Source organism: Schistocerca nitens, chromosome 6 (genome assembly GCF_023898315.1).
Source record: "Schistocerca nitens isolate TAMUIC-IGC-003100 chromosome 6, iqSchNite1.1, whole genome shotgun sequence".
In the NCBI taxonomy this organism is placed as follows: domain Eukaryota; kingdom Metazoa; phylum Arthropoda; class Insecta; order Orthoptera; family Acrididae; genus Schistocerca; species Schistocerca nitens.
The window spans coordinates 454,290,479-454,306,067 of NC_064619.1; the positions used below are offsets into that span (position 1 = coordinate 454,290,479).

At 38.3% G+C, this 15,589-nt stretch overlaps 1 protein-coding gene across 3 annotated transcripts in view; it reads right to left on the reverse strand.

The window, feature by feature from the left end:
* LOC126262522 (GATOR complex protein WDR59) overlaps nt 1-15,589 on the reverse strand; it is a 299,723-nt gene that overhangs the window by 173,242 nt on the left and 110,892 nt on the right. For all 3 annotated transcript variants that reach the window (XM_049959194.1, XM_049959192.1, XM_049959195.1), the window contains exons 10-13: nt 14,811-15,013; nt 14,562-14,726; nt 9,298-9,387; nt 4,309-4,459 (exon numbers count right to left, since the gene is read on the reverse strand). In XM_049959194.1, coding sequence (XP_049815151.1) covers nt 4,309-4,459; nt 9,298-9,387; nt 14,562-14,726; nt 14,811-15,013 — 609 coding nt within the window. The remainder of the gene's footprint in view (nt 1-4,308; nt 4,460-9,297; nt 9,388-14,561; nt 14,727-14,810; nt 15,014-15,589) is intronic.

The window sequence follows — 15,589 nt, forward strand, 5'->3', positions numbered from 1 at the left end:
AGACTCAACATTACTAGACTTTTTTGCTTCTCTTATCATGTATTTTCAATCATGTCAGTTTTTGTAGTAATTATGGTACACACTGTGCATAAACTTTGCACGAGTGCCCCGGGCACCTTCGTCAGGTTGGCACTTCAAGCAGCTGCTCAGGGCACTAGGGCCTTAAACTGTCTAGTTGTAATCTATACCCTATATTAATCAACCTGTACATAGGGCGTGTAAAGCAGCAAAGAAAACCAAGGAAAAATTTTGAAGAAGGATTGAAGTTCATGGAGAAGAAATAAAAACTTTAAAATTTTCCAATCACATCTTAATTCAGGCAAGGGCAGTAAAGAACTTGGGAAATTGGTTGAACAGAATGGATTGTGTCTTGAAAAGAAGTTATAAAATTAATACCAAAACATGCAAAACAGAGGAATGTAGTGTGATCGAATTAAGTTATTTGATGCTGAGGCGATAAAGATTAGGAAATGGAATACTAATATCAGCAGACGAGTTTTACTATTTGTTGTTGTGGTCTTCAGTCCTGAGACTGGATTGATGCAGCTCTCCATGCTACTCTATCCTGTGCAAGCTTCTTCATCTCCCAGTACCTACTGCAACCTACATCCTTCTGAATCTGCTTAGTGTATTCATCTCTTGGTCTCCCTCTACGATTTTTACCCTCTACGCTGCCCTCCAATACTAAATTGGTGATCCCTTGATGCCTCAGAACATGTCCTACCAACCGATCCCTTCTTCTGGTCAAGTTGTGCCACAAACTTCTCTTCTCCCCAATCCTATTCAATACTTCCTCATTAGTTATGTGATCTACCCAACTAATTTCAGCATTCTTCTGTAGCACCACATTTCAAAAGCTTCTATTCTGTTCTTGTCCAAACTATTTATCGTCCATGTTTCACTTCCATACATGGCTACACTCCATACAAATACTTTCAGAAATGACTTCCTGACACTTAAATCTATACTCGATGTTAACAAATTTCTCTTCTTCAGAAACGCTTTCCTTCCCATTGCCAGTCTACATTTTATGTCCTCTCTACTTTGACCATCATCAGTTATTTTGCTCCCCAAATAGCAAAACTCCTTTACTACTTTAAGTGTCTCATTTCCTAAGCTAATACCCTCAGCATCACCCAACTTAATTCGACTACAGTCCATTATCCTCGTTTTGCTTTTGTTGATGTTCATCTTATATCATCCTTTCAAGACACTGTCCATTCCATTCAACTGCTCTTCCAAGTCCTTTGCTGTCTCTGACAGAATTACAATGTCATCGGCGAACCTCAACGTTTTTATTTCTTCTCCATGGATTTTAATACCTACTCCAAATTTTTCTTTTGTTTCCTTTACTGCTTGCTCAATATACAGATTGAATAACATTGGGGAGAGGCTACAACCCGGTCTTACTCCCTTCCCAACCACTGCTTCCCTTTCATGTCCCTCGACTCTTATAACTGCCATCTGGTTTCTGTAAAAATTGTAAATAGCCTTTTGCTCCCTGTATTTTACCCCTGACACCTTTAGAATTTGAAAGAGAGTATTCCAATCAACATTGTCAAAAGCTTTCTCTAAGTCTACAAATGCTAGAAACGTAGGTTTGCCTTTCCTTAATCTTTCTTCTAAGATAAGTCGTAAGGTCAGTATTGCCTCACATGTTCCAGTATTTCTACGGAATCCAAACTGATCTTCCCCGAGGTCGGCTTCTACTAGTTTTTCCATTCGTCTGTAAAGAATTCGTGTTAGTATTTTGCAGCTGTGGCTTATTAAACTGATTGTTCGGTAATTTTCACATCTGTCAACACCTGCTTTCTTTGGGATTGGAATTATTATATTCTTCTTGAAGTCTGAGGGTATTTCGCCTGTTTCATACATCTTGCTCACCAGATGGTAGAGTTTTGTCAGGACTGGCTCTCCCAAGGCCGTCAGTAGTTCCAATGGAATGTTGTCTACTCCCGGGGCCTTGTTTCGACTCAGGTCTTTCAGTGCTCTGTCAAACTCTTCATGCAGTATCGTATCTCCCATTTCATCTTCATCTACATCCTCTTCCATTTCCATAATATTGCCCTCAAGTACATCGCCCTTGTATAGACCCTCTATATACTCCTTCCACCTTTCTGCTTTCCCTTCTTTGCTTAGAACTGGGTTTCCATCTGAGCTCTTGATATTCATGCAAGTGGTTCTCTTATCTACAAAGGTCTCTTTAATTTTCCTGTAGGCAGTATCTACGTTACCAATAGTGAGATAAGCCTCTACATCCTTACATTTGTCCTCTAGCCATCCCTGTTTAGCCATTTTGCACTTCCTGTCGATCTCATTTTTGAGACGTTTGTATTCCTTTTTGCCTGCTTCATTTACTGCATTTTTATATTTTCTCCTTTCATCAATTAAATTCAATATTTCTTCTGTTACCCATGGATTTCTACTAGCCCTCATCTTTTTACCTACTTGATCCTCTGCTACTTTCACTACTTCATCCCTCAAAGCTACCCATTCTTCTTCTACTGTTACTATTTGGGCAGTTAAATAACTAGTGATACCAGAAGTATAGAGGATATAAACTGCAGACAGGTAATAGCAAAATACCTTTCCTAAGGAAAACAAAATATAGCCCTACTGTGAGCTAATATAACATTAAGTGTCCAAAAGTATTTTCTGAAAGTATTTGTTCAGAATGTATCCTTTTATTAAAGTGAAATGTGAATGACAAATAATACAGACAAGAAGAATATAGAAGCTTTCGAAAGGTGTCGGTGAACTGAACAGAACTAGTTTCAGGGCACAACTTGAATACAAGAAGGGACAGGTCAACAGGAAACATCCTGAGGCATCAAGGAATAGTTAATTTAAAAAACTGGAAACTCCAGGTTTGAATATTAACATCATAAGGAAAAGATAGATTGCTACTTACTGTAAAGATGATATTTTAAGTTGCAGACAAGCACAATTAAGAGACACTTACATATTATCTTTCAGCTACAGCCTTTCTCAGAAAAAGGAAGAGAAACAACACACGCACACGCACACACGCGCACACACACACACACGCACACACACACACACACACACACACACACACATATATATATATATATATATATATATATATATATATATATATATATAACAGAGGGGAACATTCCACGTGGAAAAATATATATATATATTCATTCACAGAAGCAAGCACACCTCATGCGCACAAGACTGCCATCGCTGGCAGCTTGGACCAGAATGCAACTGTCATGTGGAATGGATGCAGCAATCTGGAGAGGAAGGGGAAGGGGCAGCAGTGTACAGGTGAAGGGTGAGAGGAGCACAGTCTGGCAGTGTGTGCAAGACTAGACTGCCAACAGGCGCAGCGTGGGGAGGCCGTGGGGCAGGGAGCTGGGGAAAATGGAGCCAAAAAGGAGAGGAGCAGAGAAAGATGGGTGGGTGCATTGGCAGAGGGCAGCACACAAAGAAGTTGGGAGATGAGAAAAGAGAGGAGGTGACAGGACTGAGAGGGTGGAAACTGTTGGTTGGAGGGTCTGAGGACATTATGTTACTGTAGGTTGAGGCCGGAATAATTTCAGGAGTGGAGAATGTGTTGTAAAGGTAACTCCCATCTGCACAGTTCAGAAAAGGTGGTGGTGGAGGAGAGGATACATACGGCCTTTCCTTCTTCATTCTATTTTCCCCACCTCCCCGCCCCACAGCCTCCCGATGCTGCACTTGTTGGCAGTCTAGAACCTGTACACTCCGCGAGACAGCGTTCCTCTCTCCCCCCACCCATACATTGCTACCCCTTCCCCTTCCCCACCCCCTTGAGACTACTGCTTCCATTCCACGTGACAGCTGCATTCTGGTCTGAGCTGCTGGGAATAGCTAATTTGATAGTGGACGGAGGGGGATGGAGGCAAAAATTGTAGAGGGAGACTGAGGCTTCAGTACAGTAAGCAGGTTCAACTGGATAGACATTACAGCACCCGCACAGGGATGAAGAGGTGCAGGGAATGGACTGGTACAGTAAGCTGCATGAAGTCTTAGTACTGTAGAAAAAAACAGCAGTCTTTACAAAGTAACTAAACAGTAAGACACAGTAGATCAAAATACTTTTGAGTACATGTGTAGTTATGGCAGTACAAAATTTTGTTTGATCAAGAAATAGCTTTCAATAAACCTACACTTTGATGTTTCGACGGTAGGAGCAGACGCAAGAGCATAAATAAATAAAATAAAAAATAATAAAATTAAGAAAATGCTTATTGACATATCTGAGACTGTGAGAGGCAGGGTAATCTATTTTAAGGCGAGTTTTCAAACACTTACCAACTCCACAAAATTTTCCCCCAGATGTCCGAGGGAATGGTATGTAAGCATCTTGAAAACTGCCAAATATATTTGATGACTCAAGAAAGGAGTTTGGCTGGGAAAGATGTCGGGAGTAAACTTTGTTTTCTGAATCCTCCCCAGAAGTTATCTGAAATAAACCAGCATATTATATTAAATAGATAATGATCTGAATCAAAAACTACATAAAAATTGTGGTAACATCACTAAATTGATAACTTGGATACTTGAAGATAATGTCACACTTTTACATGAGGATTAAAGTCTATAAAGAGGTGAATTGCTAAACATCTAAGTGCAGTCTCTTTTGTAATATGGAATTACACCAATAGACTTAGGTCTAGTCAACTATCGCTTATCTTCTTGAGCTGACATCATTTCCGTGTTCCTCATACATAATCTTCTGCCCACCACTTTTTTTCTTAAACAAATGTACTGTAGATGAAGGTTTCTCAGGTCTCCAGCCGAGTGGTAGCGTTGATATCTAGCGATGTTTCGGGAAGTGTCATACTACCGATCTTCTGGCGAACTTCGCCAGAAGATGGGTGGTATGACACTTCCCAAAACGTCGCTAGATATCAATACCACCACCCGGTCGGAGACCCGAGAAACCTTCATCAATAGTTTATGCCGGGAAAGCCTACAGTCACATAAATGTACTGTATTGACCAAATGGGTTAGATATGTTTGCTAGGTATTGTCTTTGACCACTTTTTATAAATAAAACTTTTGATTTTGATCAATGAGGCCTGGAATAGATGCAAACCATTCAACATTGTAGTTCAACTTTAAACAAGTCAATATTATAAACACATCTTACTTTGAGATAAACACCCTGAAAGCAGGCACATTTTGATCTTTTTGCTCTTAAAATTATGTGAATGACAATTATAGATTCACACATTAATCGAAAGTAGTGGAAACCTCAAATTATTTAAGAGTTTTATGCACACTAATTAAATCGAAGATTTTTGGGAGCCCAGATACATGGCTAAGGCTATTGGGAATAGTGTCAACATTATCCACAAGAAAGTGTCGAAACACAAAACTGGCATATTATTTATCAAATCAAACACTGGAGTGAAGATTGCAGATAGCATACTTTTCAGCAGTCACTGCTCAATACTTCTGACAGTAGTTATTGTACAGGATGTGTTGGCATGAATATCCATACATAGATGACAACATTCTAGGTCTGTATTATAGAGGAGAGAGAAAAAATGGTAGTGGAAACATTATTATCAGGTAAAAATGTTTTATGTGTGGTAATGTGTGGAGAACAACCCTAAAGTCATCAAAAACAAAAACTGTATATCACCTCCCTAGTCTTCAAAACTGCATTAGGTTCATACCAGAATCTAAACAGCATCCAAGACCAATTATATCAGTGAAAATGAATGGTGCTGTGACTAGCAGATACATAGCAGATTCTGGACAAGAAGGAGTCATGGCATTAGCACCCCACAATAATGGAGACTGTTTATTTTACAAAAAACTGTACAGTGTCAATGAGAGCATGCAAACACCATGGTAACTAGAAACCGGTGTCAAGTGCTGAAATGATGATCAGCTGTACTAGATCAACTCAGAGAAGGGACGCAGCTGTCTGTTTTCGCCTACACATGCTCTGATTGGCGTCATCATCCCTTCTGGCACTATGAGTGTTACATTGCTCCCAGCAACAGGTTCATATTTTACTTTGAAACTGCATGTAGCATACTGCATAGGCACAGAGTATGAGGGATTTTTGAGGACCTATTACCGTAATGGCACAATAGCTGAGTGGTCTAAAGCGTAGAGCGGCACTATGTTTTCCCAGGTCCAATTCCCGTTGGTAAAGATACTTTTTTTTTTATTTTATGTCTCACAATGCTATACTGTCAATTATAGAATTTAAATATATTTAAACAGTTCAATTTATATATTTAAAATTAATATATTCAATTTAGTTGTGATTACTAACATTTCAAATCAAAAAGCTAAATGCTAGGCAGTGGTAAAAAAAAGTATACAACGCAATTTAGTACGAAAGTGTTTTCTGCACATAATCTGCAGATGATTTGCTAAAGAGGCCCCTTTACAGTAGATGCCTGGAGGAGAAAGTGATATTTAAAGAGTTAGGTAGATGTATTTCAAATGTAACTCTAAAAAAAGAGTGGCATGGTACGTGGCTCACTGATTTGGATAAGTAACGCTGAAAACTTCGAAATACTTGCAAAATATTTTAATCAGCTTATTATTTGTCCAGAATCAATCCCTAAGCTTAAATACTCACACACTCACGAAAATCTAGAAGAAGATTTACCCCTAACTACCAAAAGAATTGAACTTATTAAAAACTTATAAAGCCAGTGGAGAAGACTATTCCAGCATCCATTCCAGCAGAAGTATTGAAATAGCCTCGAACAAAAATGAGCTAACATTAATCTTTGAGAAAATTTGGAAAACAGAAAAACTACCAGGAGATTGGAAGGTGGCATTGATACATCCACTACATAAGAAGGGCTTATATTTTAAAGAAAAAGGCAGCCACTTTTATTTCAAAAAAATTGTTCAAAGGGCTCTGAGCACTATGGGACTTAACATCTTAGGTCATCAGTCCCCTAGAACTTAGAACTACTTAAACCTAACTAACCTAAGGACATCACACACAACCATGCCCGAGGCAGGATTCGAACCTGTGACCGTAGCAGTCCCGCGGTTGCGGACTGCAGTGCCTAGAACCGCACGGCCACCGCCGCCGGCTCACTTTTATTTCAAATAAACATAAAAGAAAGTGGCAAAAGATAGGTTACGGAAAGGCACACTTTGGTTTATAGCATTTGTTGACTTAAAGAAAGCGTTTGACAATGTTGACTGGAGTACTCGATTTCAAATTCTAAGGGTAGCAGGAGCAAAATATAGGGAGTGAAACGCTATTTACAACTTGTAAAGAAACCAGACAGCAGTTATAACAGTTCAAGGGCATTAAAGTAATGCACTGGTTGAGAAGGAAGTGAGACAGAGTTGTAGCCTATCCAAACATTACACTGAGCAAGCAGTAAAGGACACAAAAGAAAAATTCGGAGTAGGAATTAAAGTCCAGGGAGAAGAGATAATAACCTTGAGGTTTGCTGATGAGATAATTCTGTCAGAGACAGGAAAGGACTTGGTAGAGCAGTTGAATGAAATGGACAGGGTCTTGAAATGAGAACATAAGATGAACATCAATAAAAGCAAAATGAGAATAATGGAAAGTAGTCAAATTAAATGAGGTGGCACTGAGGGAATCATATTAGGAAATGAGGCATTTGAAGTAGTAAACGAGTTTTGCTACTTGGGCAGCAAAATAACTTATGACAGCTGAAGTAGAGACGATATAAAATGTAGGTTGGCAATGACAAGACAAACATTTCTGAAGATGAGAAATTTGTTAACACAGAGTAAAGATTTAGTGTTAGGAAGTCTCTTCTGAAAGTATTTGTATGGAGTGCAGTCACATATGGAAGTGAAATACAGATGAGAAACAGTTTCAACAAGGAGAGAACAAAGGCTTATGAAATGTGGTGCTACAGAAGAATGCTGAAGATGAGATGAGTAGATCATGTAACTAATGAGGAGATACTGAATATAATTGGGGAGAAAACAAATTTGTTGCCCAACCTGAATAGAAGAAGGGATCAGTTGGTACAACACATTCTGTGACATCAAGGGATTACCAATTTAGTACTGGAGGGACGGTACTGGGATAAAAATGGTAGAGGGAGACCAAGAGATGAATACAGTAAGCAGATTCAGAAGGATGTAGGTTGTAGCAGTTACTCAGAGATGAAGAGTCTTGCACAAGATAGAGTAGCATGTAGAGCTGCACCAAACCAGTGTCCAGACTGAAGACTATGACAATAACAATTATTTCATTTCCTACATAACTTTTAGAAAGCAATCTTTTTGTGTGCTAGAGGGACCTACAGATGCACCACTCTTATAAGATTTTAACACTTTGCGGTGCTTGTTAATGTAGGGTTTGTGAATCGTTCTTATATTAGCATTTGCAATATGTAAACCGAACTGGGGATTTTTCTCATGTATCATCCACATTTCAAGCAATAATTGATCTATTAAGCTTCTGTCTTCATAGCGCTCATTTTTGTGATTCCACAAACAAGGTTGCTCCTTATACACTGCACGAACTGTACAATTAGTAATAACTGAAAAGCACCAGTTTGATTTTGTTCTACAGTATTAATTTTTATCGATTTTTATAATTTAGTGTTAATTTTTACAATTTTTTACTGTAGAACAAAAGAAAAACTGGTGCTTTTCATTTATTATGATGTTGCCCTACCTAGAACCAACAGAAGATTCTGTTAACATGTACAATAAGTGCTAACGATCACTTTTCAGTCATATTTTGCACTGCAAAACATGCACGCAACAAAAATTACCAAAACCAAAATGAGAATACAATAATTTTTGACAATATAACGTAATTGGATAGCTAAAAAGTCTACTCACCAAGCGATAGCAGGAGAACACACATATAAAAAAAAGTATTACATATGCAAGCTTTCGGACCCAGTGGCTCCTTCTTCTAGCAGAAGGGTTGAAGGGGAAGGAGGAGGGATGAAGGGAAAGGGCTAGAAAGATTTAGGAAACGGGGCAGAGTTTGGAAAAGTCACCCAGAGCCCCAGGTCAAAAGAGGCTTACTGGATGGCATGAGAAGGAAAGATTTTCCTTGCCTTTTTTATTCATGTGTTCTCCTGCAGTACTTAGTGAGTAGATTTTTTTTATCCATCCAATTACAGAGTGACACCACAGGAATCTGGGTGTACATGTGCGACTTCAGTGATGTCACTCGAGTGGCAAGTTACTTTAGTTGCAAATGTAGATACTACCTTTATGACAAAGATTTGTGCTAGGAGACCAGAGGGATGGGGAAAAAACCCATTCTGTTTAGAAATGTAGTACTAGTTTTAATCTTCCTCATACCTGATCTATTGTTGTCACAAGCTGCCGAAGGCATGGTTCAAGGCATGATTTATTCTTTCTGACTCTCTGCTGAGCCGTCTGTTTCATAGCCTGTCAGTATAAAGCAAAAACCAAATGTAAGTATCTTCACAAATAATAGCACAATCAGTTATAACAACAAGAAAATGTTATTAATAATATATTAATAGTGAAGGTGAGAATTGGAAGAAAAGAAAAACAGCAAGACATCAAAATACTGCTTCCTGACAGATATACAGAATTACACCCAACACTGTGTGTGTGTGTAGATTTGTTTATTGCTTGGTCTTGGGTCATGGGATTGCTACAGCAGTGATGGGCCAAATTATTTAAAAGCTTCTTGCTTAGTAGAGCTAAAAGTTTCATTCATTATGTGAAACAACAATCTCTAAAAAATCTACTAAACTAATGAGTATGAATAATGATGATTATGTTGCATAGCTAATTGGTTCAAATGATGAAGACACATAAGATGCCAACAGAAATGGAGAGAAAAACTAAAACTAGCTAATTTACACAAAGGTATGCATGTTGAATATTCAACATTGTTATGATTTAGCATCTCTGTCATGTGTAATCAGTGAAATCCACACTATAAACAAGCGTATCATAGAAATATGTACTCAATTCAATAATGCAGAAGTTGTCCAAGCTCCTACTTTAGATGGTAACATCTTCACATGGATCCTCAAAGCTAATGCATTCAATCATAATTCATATCAGCACTGTTGTATTAAGTTTTGCAGCTTTAAGTCATTCAACTGCATTGTAATGGTAAATAATTAAACACAACATCCATTTTTTCACTTCTTTCCACAACCTGGAGACTCTTGTACGTAAGACTAATACAGTGAAATTATATGACATTAGTGACTCCTGTGTTATGGCACAGCCATGAGAACCAAGTCCTATTACCTCTCAACATAAGTTTCCGTCGCTGACCTCAGTACCTACAATGTAACAGTTGGTAGCTTGTCTAATGACTGGCTTTGCAGTGCGATGCCCCTTACCAGTTAGTGCCTTTCAATGATGAAAGTTTTTACAACTCTCCTGATGTTTCTACTTCACAATAAAAATTCTACCAATGGAGGTGGGGACATGTAATAGGATGAGGGGAGACAAATACAGTCTCCTAAAACTCTTCTGTATTTTGAAAATACTATCTTTGTTGGTTGTGTTTCCTCAAAAAATGATTCCAAACTCATTAGTGAATGGAAATATGCAGAATCAACTAGCTGATTCATATTTAAATACATACATAGCAGTACTACATTTACATACATACTCTGCAAGACACCATCCAGTGCCTGGTGGAAGGTACCTTGTACCACTGTTATACCCTTTCCTGTTCCACTCACAAATGAAGCATGGAAAGTGACTATCTTTACGCCTCTTGTTTTTATGGCCTTTATTTTCTAAACAATGTTTCATGAAGAGAATATCCCTTCAGGGATTCTCATCCAATTTCATGAAGCATCTCTGTAATGCATGTATACTGAGTGAAACTACTGGTAACAAATCTACAATAATGCCCCAGAATTGCTTCAATTTCTTCCTTTAATCTGACCTCGTGGGGACACAAGCATGTGAGCAGTACAGTGAAGTAAGTATCGCGTAAGTGTTATATGCAGTCTCTCTTACAGATGAGGTTTACTTTACTAGGATTCTCCCAATAAACTGAAATCGATTATTCACCACCCCTACTACCAAACTTACACGATCATTTCATTTCATAGTGTTTTGCAATCTCATGTTTAGATATTTAATAGATGTGACTGGGTGAAGAAGCACATCATTAATACTGTATTAGAACATTACAGTATTTACTTTTTCTATTCCTTTGCATTAACTTACGATTTCCTCCATTTAGAACAAGCTGCCATTCATCACATAAAAAAAAAAAAATAATAACAAAAAAAAAAAACCACTGAATGCTCCTATAGTCACTCAATGAAATTTTCCCTTACACAACAGTATCATCACCAAAGAGATGCAGATTGCTGCTCAACCTATCTTTATGGATACAGAGAGCAAGGGTGGTTCTACCACACTCCCCCAGTACCTCACTGATTCTAGGCAGAGGGTTTTTCCACTAACGTCGTGGTCTCTCTAGCCCTAAAAATTTAACATTTTACTCTTCTTGTATTTCACTGCTTCAGTAGAATATTTTTATAGTTTATGAAATTCTATGGGCAGTAACGAACACATTCGAACATCAGCCACTATATGGCGCTGGCCAGCTAACCAAAGGCTAAGTTCAAAACTTATCTTCATCAGACCAATGGACGATTACAAACACCAAACCTCAGCCGAAAGTGGAGATGTGTTAAACCTCATAACACCATCATTGTATGGAACCGAGCAAAAAACTAGTCCCTTGTCATCCTGAAAGCCGAGAAGGCTGGAAACCCCAAACCAGACAAGAAACAGGAACAAGATTTTCCAAACAAAGCCTCATAAAATGGGAATATCCAGTACCACTTAACCCATGTAATTGTGGTGATTTTCAAACAATCAACACATGTATTTCTGTCCCCTTTGCCCAATCTAGTGCACCCTTCACGGCCTCATGTCAGAAACTCTTCAAACAATTGATGTTGCTTGTCTATGAGTGAAACTGGGCTATACTTTCAGATAAATTGGAACATTATGGGATTTGGGGAAAGGCTCAACAATGGTTCACTTCATATCTGGAATGTAGAAAGCAGAAGGTTCTCCTCCAGTGTCACCAAACAGAGCAGAGTTTTGAATCTGACTGAGGTATGTAAAGTATGGGGTTCCAAAGTTTTCTGCTCTGGGTCTGTTGTTTTTCTTGATATATGTCAATGATGCGCTACTAGACGTGACAGACGACTCATATTTTTTTTTCTCTTTGTAGATGACATCAACGTTATTGTGAAAGATATGGATCATAATACTAATGATGCAGCCACAAGGTAGTGGCTTTCAGAGAACATATTGATGTCTAACTCCAACAAAATTTAATGGATACAGTTTCTGACATGAAGCTTTAGTAAAGGTGGAATTTTGTTGTACGGTGATCAGTCAGTTAGTGAAGAAGAGCATTTTAAATTCTTAAGGCTTTCTTGGAAGCAGCATGTTCAACGTCGTGTGCAGAAAGTGCATGCTATTTTCCTTGTAAGAATGATCTCCAGTGTCCCTAGCACTCAAAGGCAAAGTGTTCTTTACCTGCTTATTTTCAGTCTATTATCTCTTATGGTGTTATGTTCTGGGGCAGCTATGTGCACTAACTAAGACTATTCTTAGAAAAAGAGAGAGAGAGAGAGAGAGAGAGAGAGAGAGAGAGAAAAGAAAAAAAAAAGGGCAGGCACATGGATCTGTGGTACCAGTTCAGTTCACAAATTTTGTGTCGTGCTGCATAGCTGTTAGCACCACTGGCTGGTGAGCTGTTGCTTGCCAGTTCAAACTCAACCACCAGCAATTAATGGTAATGAAGTATTTATCATTTCTAGAAGATGGCACAGTGATTAGTGTTGTTGGCTGGTGTGCTGCGGGTCACCAGTTCAAACCCGGCCACTAGCAATTTTTTTTTATTTAGCATTTGTCATTTCTGTAAAGTTGTTGTAATTTATTATGTTTGCAGTTTCTGTACATTCTGGAATATTCACTATGTGTATAAAAATAACCAGTCTTTGTACAAGAATTCAGTTCTACTCAGGCTGTACGTTGATGTTCATAACAAACATGACTTTGGTGGTAAGTTTTGTACTTCACTGACGACCCTGCTTTCGCATTTGGGATTGACTGTGATTACAATGTGAGAATATTGGCTCATTCAGAAGAAACTGTAACATTCGTTTAGCGAACACTAAAAAGAAGAATGATGTCCACTTGGATGATACTTTCTTAAGCACTGTACAGAAAGGCATGCACTATTCAGCAGGTTTCACTTTCAATAGGCCTCCAGCAGAACAGAAAAATTTGACTGATACATCTCAAGTATTCAAATCCAAGTTGAAAGGTTTCCTTGTGGCCTACACCTTCTATTCTGTACAGGAGTTCCTTTCAGTATTTGAAAACTTTTCTCCCTCATCTTCGTGTTGCTTATCTGTACACTCTCTCACATTTTTTGTGTTTTATCAAGTTTTTAGTGTACATATTTTCTAACCAGCATTCTGTAAATTATGTATTACCTCATTCCATGACCAAGCAGCTTTGGCTCACACGATCCCACAGAATCTGGTATTTAAAAAATAAATAAAGAGAGAAAGAAAGAAAGAAATACAAATAGTGTCCAATAAGCAATGCAACACTTTTTTTTCTGAAAGCAGGTTAGTTTTATTCAGGATTCCAGTACACCAACTTATTCCTCACTCTTTTGTCTACAAAACCCTATCCGTTCAATGTGATAGCCTTACGCCACCTTGCCAAGAGAGCTCTCGTGTCCACACGTCAACATGGTAACACACTATTGGTCAACGTAAGAGCCCACATCATGCTGTGATGATGTTTGACAAAAAATTGTCACAATCAGCTTTGTAAAATGCAAGCAATTCTGCACAGATGGGCCTTCATTGCTCTTTATAGTCTTCTGTTGGGCAGTAAGGAATCCAGTGGGCACAAACCAATTGGTAGACAAATGTGTCCGCACTATCAAAGGAGATGTCCAGTTGTGCAATGAGGTGATCGATTGTTCCAAAATTGCAGGAATCAGTGCTGTGCACAGCCAGCTCGCACACGGGAGATCAGATAGGTTTGTGTGACCTTGTTGTGATTACAACAGACGCCTCGCCCAACAACTCACCGTACTTTCATTCACAGTCAGGTCCCTGTAGATATTTTGCAAGAGCCTATGAATATCTTAAATGCACTGTTTTTCCGTCAAAAGAAACTTCATGATAGCTGTCTGCTTGGAGGCTCTCTGCTTGAAGGCTATGTGTAACTTCATCATCCACTGTAACTTCATGAAACTATAGGGTCTGAGGCAGGAATATTCCATGATGTCCCACAACAAAGTCCACAATTTTTCAACCCAAATCGAGTGAGAAAAAAAAAAAAAAGTGATACATTACTTGATGAATGCCCCTTGTAATTGTACTTGCCTGACCTATTTCCATAACTTGTACTCCCTGTTACTCTTTTCCTTTTTTGGTTTGTAATCTGATACTTTTGAACAAATAAAAAATGCCAAACGATTAAATTTAAACCAGACAGTATTAGAATGATCATAAACAACTGCTTACACTACAAATGTAACATGATATGAGTGTGCACTATTAACTTGCCTTTAAAACTTTTGCCATGGCATTGCTGTCAAATGTTGTCCCCTGTCCAAACTGGAATGATGGAGCAGCATTATAAGGATAATTTGGGGGGAATGCTACAAGCAAAATCACAATATGTGCATTCCGGGCTGCTGTAACAGTACACGATCGCCTACTGACATCCATCTGGAAATAACAACAATAATAACAATATTGTACTGAAATAAAAAAACAAGTGAGAACATGCACTCAGCAAAAATGAGAACTCACAGCTTCCACGCGAACATTTGGAATATTGATGTTCAGTAACGAGAATTCTTGCTGCAATGTCTTTGGCTGAGTTGGTGAAGGGTTTACTTCCCTATCAGCATCAGCGCTTTCCTCTACTGTCAGAGAATTAATTAACTCTGGAACACTATCATCATTTTCTAATGGCAGAGTCTGTAATGGATGTGTTATCACTGGGTCCATTACTGTAACAAATAAGAGGGATCAAACACAATTACATGGTTATATTTCTACAAACTCCTATACAGTCAGCAATCCATTTTAAAAAGCATGAGATTACATTAAAAGCTTCATTTGAATATCAATAACAGTGAAGCTATTCCTATCAAATTTAAGCTGCATGTTCACAGAATTCAGAGGACAAATTGTGAAACTATGGGCCCCTCAATATTTAACACTATGTTCTCTTCTCTTTATTGATGAATTGCTCTCAAAATTCAAATATGTGTAGAAAATAGACTTGAAAATAACACTTAATATTCTTAATGCAAGCAATTCTGAACTAAAGAGTATAATTATAGAGGACAATCACAAGTTCATCGGTCTGCAACAATACCACCAAACTATGATTAAATAAAGTAGAACTATTTCAATGAATATCTGTTCTACCCAACAGCCCCATAATTATCAATAATGCTGAAACATGTTCAGTAGTATGTGCTACGTATGTAACAGAAATGACTTGAGTCTATATGTTTTGCACTGTTGTGCTCACTGATACATAGGTAATTATCTACTAGGGGTATGTCACACAGGAAAAC